This window comes from Platichthys flesus, chromosome 20, assembly GCF_949316205.1.
Source record: "Platichthys flesus chromosome 20, fPlaFle2.1, whole genome shotgun sequence".
Lineage (NCBI taxonomy): Eukaryota > Metazoa > Chordata > Actinopteri > Pleuronectiformes > Pleuronectidae > Platichthys > Platichthys flesus.
The window spans coordinates 12311854-12320507 of NC_084964.1; the positions used below are offsets into that span (position 1 = coordinate 12311854).

General features: G+C 40.8%; 1 protein-coding gene across 1 annotated transcript; it reads right to left on the minus strand.

Annotated features, from left to right (window-relative positions):
• Positions 1-2899: 2899 nt before the first annotated feature.
• epas1a (endothelial PAS domain protein 1a) lies at positions 2900-8471 on the minus strand. The gene is made up of 9 exons (XM_062378374.1): positions 8235-8471; positions 5914-6080; positions 5278-5513; positions 5061-5145; positions 4877-4977; positions 4586-4749; positions 3772-3878; positions 3517-3685; positions 2900-3332 (listed from the first exon to the last, which is right to left on the minus strand). Exons 1-9 carry the CDS (start codon positions 8258-8260, stop codon positions 3269-3271), a joined length of 1119 nt encoding a protein of 372 aa, XP_062234358.1. The 5' UTR covers positions 8261-8471; the 3' UTR covers positions 2900-3268.
• Between the last annotated feature and the right edge of the window lie 183 nt (positions 8472-8654).

Sequence of the window (8654 nt, forward strand, 5' to 3'; positions counted from 1 at the left end):
TGTGGATGTGTGTATGAATGGGTGACTGCGACTTGTACTCTAAATAGATAAAGTCCATTTAACATTATTTCATATTTATGTGTAAAATGCTCTTACTTATCTTATTTTATTCTATTTTATTTATTGTCGCGGGCTATAAATACACATGTTTTGTCTATAGTCGTACAGAAATCCTACACTAAGTTCTTGAGCTGGTTTTTATGAATGCGTCGGCTCGAACAAGGACCCAACCTGTTTTCTCTTGTCAAGTCAAACATCAGTCAAAGGACTTCGAACTCTGCACCACAGGTCATTCTCCATCGGCTCGGGTTTTCTCCACCCACTCTCCATCCAGATACAATCTCGTATTAATGCCACAACAAAACAAGAGCTGCATTAATAATTAAATTACTCAACATAGAGCAATTCATTGGCCTTTGACTCATTTTATTGCCCGACAGTATTTACCTGCACGTGTATCTTTAATTACATAATTTACACATTCCCAACCCCTCAGTGTTTTGCTCTCTTCGACTCTGCCACACACACTTTTTTCCAGCCTGGATTTCAATGGGTGAGCACTGTCATGCCATTGGCTCACAGCCTGACAACACCCACCCAACCATAGGGGTGTGACTGGGGGAGGAGTGGAGTGAACAGCAGAGGGAACATGGAGGGGAGGTGACTTCAGCACGGGCCTGATGAGTCAGGTCACATGTTGTTTTCACTGAAAATGCTTTGAGGAACACACTGTTGTTCTGTGCGTGTGTGTGTGTGTGTGTGGGGGGGGGGGGGATGAGTGTGTAGGTTGTGAATGTTTTTTGGGAGCTGGTGGTTAGAATGAAATTGAGAGAAGAGAAAAAAAAAGGGTTAGGGTTACCTGTGACCTCCTCCCAGTCCGCCTCATACTGGGTAATACTGGAGCGTTCAGGCTTTTGAGACAACTCCCGGACACAGATTCCTTCAACAACACAACTACACTAAGGTCACCTTGAAAACCGTTTGCATGGTCTAACCCCCCCTAAAAAAGAGGTTCCAAATAGAAGTTTAAAAATAAACCAACAGGATGATTTTTTTTTCTTAAAGCCAAGTTATCCGAGTATTTCTTTGAACATTTTCATAAGTGGTTTCCTTTCCCTTTCGGCCATAACTGTCAATGAGCGTCTTTTATTCCCTTTCAACAGAGCAGCGAGTTCACATTATTATATTTATTATTATCAGTAGAAATTCAAGGTCAAAGAATAAACAAAGGCAATTTAGATAGGAAATTAACCCATAAACCTAAGTCACACCGTACCGGGTCAATTTTAAATCTAAAAAGACTTAACTCTTGCTTTTTGATAATTTCTAGAAACAAATCTGTCACTCTGTATGATTGATTCAATAATTATCATCTAGATACATATTCATTTATTATCTAACACTTATCCCAGCTGACACGAGAGGAAGGCCATACCCTAGACAGGTTCTATCGTCTAGTGTTACACATTTAATTACCTGTATTGAAATGTTATAATTAGGATCATGTCTCAGATCAGGTCACACTATTGCAAAAATAAACAAATGCTGTTAACTTGACTTTATGCAGATTTTAATGCAGATTTTAATCAGAAATTGGTTGGATTATATTGAGTTAGAGGTTAGGGCTGTCAGGATTCAGCTGTAAGTTTGATTTCAGGTTTTTAATTAAAGATTAGATTACAAACCAGATAAATACAAATTTATATAAATAAAAGTGGTTAAAATAGTGATCCGAATAAAATCCAATCCACAGAGATTTGAACCCTGGGCTGGTACTTATTTGCTTTTGTAGAGCACATTTTCATCTGTATTTGTTTTCAAGTCATTCAGTGACATTTTCTCTGACATATGAGATAAACCATTAGTTCTCTGATTGTTCAGAGACAGACAAGTCAAACCCACATGTCAAGGCCTCTTTATGGGACAAGAGCAAAGGACCCTGGTGAACACCAACAAAAATAAAAATACTAGATTGTTCTTTACTGGGGTTTTCTCTTCTTTAGACTTGTTTCTTTCTCTGAACACCTTGGAAGTGAGTGGAAATCTAATCAGTTATTTGCCTCTAAGCAAAACTGACTGGAGGAACATTGCCGCTATGTTTCACTGACGACAGTTGAACACTAGATGGAGCAAGACCTTTTCCCTGCATGCTGTAGTCTGACTGCATCAATGAGAAGGTGAGAATATGAATCCATATTTTTCATTCAATCTGAGGTGCCTACTGAGTGACACCCAAATAAAAATACTTACACACAAAATATCATTAATGCACATTTATGTGCGATAGTAGAATTGACTGCATTATTAAATGTACATATAGAATTTGTGTTTCTATTAATGTAGTTACATTACTAAAGGCAATATTAGGCACAATTTACCTTTGTTTAACTCAAGTTAAATACACAAGTTGTTATGACTTTTTTTGTCATAGATACTTATTGTTGTAATGCATTTGTATTTTCAGATTGCTTTCAATTTAGTTTGAAAGTTCGTGTTTGTGCACGTGTATGCGGTGCTTGTGTGATTGTGTGTGCGTGTGTGTGTGCGTGCGTGCGTGCGTGCGTGCGTGTGTGTGTGTGTGTGTGTACGTGTGCATTCAAGGCCAAAAGGTAAAAAGTTCAAGCAGTTCCCACGAGAACTTTCCTCTAATGCGTCTAATCAGGAAGCTGTGGCTTTGACTTGTGTCTGCTCACATCTCATCATCAGCAGAATATATATCACCCCATATATACTCAGTGTGTGTGTGTGCGTGCATGCATGTGTCGATGTGTTTGTCTACTGTTCAATGTGTCTGTGCTTCACAGACAGATGTCACGCACCGTGTCAGGTGGCCCAGGAGGAAACCTCAGAGGAAGTGGGGTCAGGCCCAGGGCGGTCAGTAAAAAGTCAAACTGCCTGTTTCAGCTCCACTTTAATCACAGTCTGCAGCTTTAACTTTCACTTTCTGTTTGCGGAAGACAGATGTCGTGCGAATGCAACTCTTATGCAAAACAGTTTGAGTAGTAAAAAGTAAGAAAAAAAAGTCGCTCACTGCAGTACCAAAACTACAAACCACTAAGAATAAGTCGTTTTCTCAGGTTCTGTTGAAGCGTCTGGTGGAAACCAACTGCTCAGCTTGTTCGAATAGTGAGAAATATCAGATGACAGCACCTCAGTTCGAGTGAGCAACTCTTATATTTGATCAAAGCTAGCTCGATGGAGATAATTTGACGGAAGGAAGTATACGAGCCGATTGTTGTTTTTCTACAGGACGACTGTTAATACATTTTCAGCTGTGATATCTGTTGATAGTCTGGTCCAAAGAGAGCTGCAGGGAAGGCTCCTCCACTCCACTGTAAGACACAAGAGAAATCACAATTCAAATCTTACCCCTGAACCTAACCAGGACCTCAGGAATGAAGTTTTGCCTCATAAGGGCCGGGCCTTGTTCCCAATTAGGTCCCCAGTCCTGACAAGGTGAGTATTTCCACTGGAGTGGGTCCCAGAGAGGACAAAAAAACTAGATTACACACTTACCTGAGGATGTAGGTAACACAGATGATGCAGAGGGGCTGGTACGAGCGAGGCCTGGACTTGGAGGCCCGGACACTCGGGATGACAGCGCAGTGACTCTCCACCCAGACGTAACCCCCACCCCTCACCAGCATCCTGTACTGACCGCTCACCGACTGACTCTTAAAACACACTGCGGCAGGACAGAAGTACAAGTCAAATCAGGCGTGCAACGTGTCTGTGGAGTTTTTTGTTCTGTTTGTGTGCATCAATACTCACGGTTCAGGTGATTCTTGGTCAGACAGTTTGTGTCCAGTGTGTGACAGAAATCGTAAATGGAACGACCGAGCAGCTCGACAGGACTGTAGCCTAAAAGCAGAGTCACTCTGCACAAACACAAAAGCACAAAGCAGTAACAAGTATGAATCTATTCCACTAAATATACTTGCTTTAAAAAATTAGTCTAATGATTCAAATGCAGTTTATTCTACTTATTCAGCAGCAGCCTTAGTTCTGAATGATTTTTTTATTTGAATTCAACTCAAAACATCGAGTTTGTCACTTCAAGTAGCTTGAGGGACGTTAAACCGACTTATTTGACCCTCTGCATCATATATTCAGTGTCTGCTTGTTTTAGCTTGCCAGTGAAGCCACAGTATGTCATGTTTACTGTTCACTCAGAGAACATTCAACCTCAAGCTTCCTTACAATAATACCTTTATACTACATGCAACTTGTAGTGATCAGTTATTAGTAATTAAAATGTCTGTGGAATCCGCTCGGCTGCAGAAATTTACTTGAAACTTGAAACTAAAAACCTGCAAATATCAGTGCAGCACAGATGCTGATTAAAAAGTGACAAGCCTTGTTAGATTTATAATGTTAAAAGAATATCTAATTAATTACATTATGTGGAAAAATGGCACCTCCTCCTTAACAAGTCATTCAGTTTTCAGAGAGCTCCTTCTTTCTTTTAACATATAATTACATCAGTATTTTATGTGATATTTGAACAGGGGATATATTAAAGACTGACCGTTTAAATAAATACTTAAATGCTTGTATACAGTGTAGATGTGTCTGTGTGACTCACCTCTGGTCACAGTGCGTGAACCTCATGTCCATGCTGTGCTGGCTGGTGAAGGTGTGTGTGCTGAGGAGTGTGTGAGACAGGGGCAGAGGTTGGCAGGTGAGCAGCAGGCAGGACCCCGCGGAGGGAGCCGAACACACCCTCACTCGACCCTGACAGTGCAGAACCTATAAAGCCACACAGTTTTATTTAGGGAATCAGACAAGAAAGACCATCAGATACGCTTTGTGACGTCCAAGAGTCCCAGGAAGAGGGAAATAAAGGGAAAGTCCTTTGTGACAGTTTCTCACCAACCTTCCACGTCGCTGATTTGAGGTTGGCGCTCCTTCCTCTTTGGGTCAGAGTGCTTTTTATCCTCAGGACGAAGGTCCTCGTGGCAGTGCACCAAAGTCCCTCTAGAACACAGGCAATTTACAGAGCTATACAATTTATAAAAATCTGCAAAAAATAACACTCTTGATCCCACACACACACACACCTGATATCAGCTGTAGATTAGATCTGATTTCTTCGCGGTCAGAGGGGTGAATAAAGTCGAAAATATTGTGTCCCATCAACTCGGTCTGTCAGAAAACATAAAGTACACGTTCATCTTTAAATCCAGATTCCTAAATGTAAACCAGAGCAAGATTCACATTTAAATTGTATTACGGGCGCCCGTGTGTGTGTATGTGTGTGTGTGTGTGTGTGTGTACCTGTGTCAAGCCCATGTATTTGCTGACATTGTCTGACAGGTAGACCATGTCTCCCTCAGAGGATAAAACCATCAGAAATCCCTCCAGGATGCTCAGATGCAGATGTGTCTCCCCCGAGGCCTCGGCTTCCTCCGTCTCATTCTCGCCGTGGTCTCGTCTTTCGTCACACACTTCCTCTCCACCTTCCAACACGTCTCCATATTTTACTCTCTGACTGGTCTCTGTCGCAGAGTTCACTGAGGGTCAGGGACAAAAGATAAACAAAAATGGAGGGATATAGTTGATTCTGCTGTGAACATTGTGTTAATTTCATGGGAAATGTTTCTGTTCTGTTCTACAGTGGGTTTGTGTTTATGGGGAACTGTGCACAAAGGATGTGGTGTGTGTGTGCGTGTGTACTCCAGGTGCTATTACACATTTTACACAGCTTACATCAACAACCTGATGTTATCACCCAGTGTAAAATGTCTTGTTCATCCAAAGCAGAAGTTCTGCGGAGAAGCATTGTTACTAAAGCACTTATTCAAAACCTTTTTTTTCGTTAGGATGATTGTTTACCAAACTCGTATAGAACAATGGTTTTTCGTTGGTGTTGTATGAGGGATGGTGTTAAATGTCTGTGATGACTTGTGTTACCTTTGAGCAGTGTGTGCATGCGTATGTAGCTGAGGGTGAGGCGGATGACAGAGGGCTTGTCCAGGTTGGCTCGGACCGAGGGTTGGAGAGGCAGCAGCCGAGATAAATCCCCAAACACCTCAGACTCCACTTGACGTCTCTTTCTGGCCGCCTCACGGCTGATCGCCCTGCACACAAGTATGTTTATAATACTTAACAATAATTGTAATAATAAAAATGTGTGTTTAGGTTCAGGTACTGACACCGTGTGTGTGTGTGTGAGTGAGGTGTCATTTCACTGCTAAATCATTGTTACTGTGAATAATCTTGCTATTAATCTCCACATTCAAATGTATAGTTTAAGTTAAAGTGGGAATTTTAAGATTTAAGATGCATTTATTAGTCCCAAACACATGCACAGACATGCAAAGGCACACTCATGCAGGTAGGGAAATGTAACTTCTGCTTTTGACCCATCTGGTGCAGGACACACGGAGCAGTGAGCGACCATGTACGGCGCTCGGGGAGCAGATGTTGGGGGAGTAAGGTGCCTTGCTCAGGGGCACTAGACAGGGTAGGGAGACTCTTGGATTTTTGGACAGATCAATCCAGGTTCGGCTTTTGTTGTCTCTCCGTGGAGTTGAACCAGAGACGAACCAGAGACCTTCTCTGCCCATAGTCCAAGTTTCTGCCACTAGTCCACCGCCTCTCTGATAGGAGAAACCCTGCCAATTTTTAGAGTTCAATTTATTGCCAGGTAGAAGATGGGAAAGAGTTCGATTCGTACCCGAGTCTCTCTTGTTGGAGGTCAACGCCCTGCCGACTAGGCCACATTGTCTAAATTTGACCGACACGCAATGTTATACACCATCTCTCTATCTATAGAGCTAGTGAGAATGCTTGAGGCATACATCAGTGGTGCTAGTTGGTTTACTGCCACAGCAAGTAAAGTGTATTGAGTTGTATTCGAACATTTTATTGCAAATCTATAAATTATTGAATTATACAAAGACGCTTTGATTAAACATTTCCCCTTGGTTTTCGCTCGCTCTTAATGCAGGAGTGGAGTTGTTTGTTTCTCCATGTTGTTGTGATGACACCTCAAAGTAAAAATGTGGAATATGGCCAAAATGGCCACTAAATGCAAAATAGCCTGTTGTGTTTTTCCAACTGAACCCATAGACTTTTTTGTTTGTCTGGTCATGATGCACGTGTATCGATTTTTGGTGAAGATCAGTCAATGCGAACCTGTCCCTTACATGTTGGTAAGAATGATTTATAATATATAATAATAATAATAATAATAATAATAATAATAATAATAATCCTTACAATTTCAATAGGGCCACACTTTCTGTCAGTGCCTGTCAGTCATCGGGACCTAACAAATTCATTTATATTAAATTAAATTAAATTAAATTTACTGTTTCCTATGTTAGGCAAACAATAGGAAACAGAAAAATATAAATGAAAAAATAAAAAAATTATGAATATGTATAATATATTAGGCTTAAGTGAGCTAAAATAAATCACTGCATACAACATGTTATTAAATAAATATAGTGAGACAGTGACACTGTTTGGGCTGATTGAGGAATTTTTATGATCCCAGTTCAAATTATGAATTCACTTTTCATTGCACAGAGCACAACTTAAAATTCTAATAATGTAATTATTTTATACAGTTATTACAAATGATTTAATGACATTCCAAAGAGAGAATTGGAGAAATGGCAGAAGACTCGATGTATTGACTTGATAACTTATTACCACTAAAGTACTTTAAGTAATAATTCTGTTAAGTCAAAACTCACATTTCTGTACTTTTTCAGATTTTTTACTGTTCAATTTTTTAGTTCTCAGGCATATCTCCAAAACTTCAACTTTGCAGGAACTTGGATGAGTCATATTTCAGTTTGATGACAGAGACATTTTGAGAATTTCTCAACATGTAGGGAAGCACATTATGCTTCAGTAAGGAAACTCCATTTAAAGGTTATCATCCTGTTCAAAAAACATTATGCTGCTGATAGTTTTTATTTATTTGTTAAAATTTGTATGTAGAGTTTTACTTTAAAATTTTTTCAATTCTTCAATCTATAAGGATTTGAATAGTTTTTCCACGACAGTTGAACTAGTTGGGGAGACGAGCACCGCACTGTGGTTATCGTTTAAGTTCAAGTATATTCGCACGTGTGGTTACACCATCTTTGGCCTCACCACCTCAGTCACAGACCAAACCAGCAAAGAAACAGGTCAATTAAACATGCACTTTAACATATTTTCAAAAACACAGACAAAAAAATTGATTTTAAAAATATCTGCGCACACGCAGCTTTTACCTTCTCTTCTCCTTGTTGGCCGTCATCGTGTCCAACAACTGGCGCCTCTATCCAGTGTCATGGTGAACCTCGGCTCAGTAGATAAAAAAAGATGGTGGCAGCAGGAGTTCACAGCACGGCGGGGAACCTCGCCACTCCAGTTTGCATCATCACAGGCAGTGTAATTAATCAGAGAGGCAATTAGCGGCGAGGCAAATGTCACGAGGCAAGTGGTCCCCCGCAGCAGAGATGACTTAATCAGACTCAGCAAGTGTCTCCTCTCCCTCCTCTGCATGTGCATCACCTACAGGCCTCCACAAGCGAGCTCACTGATAGGTCAGCTGGCCAGGAAAAGCATCATCCTCCCCCTCCACTTCCTCCTCTCCACCCCCTACTCTCTTCTTCTTCTTCTTCTCTTGCACAATCTTTCAAGCATCCCAC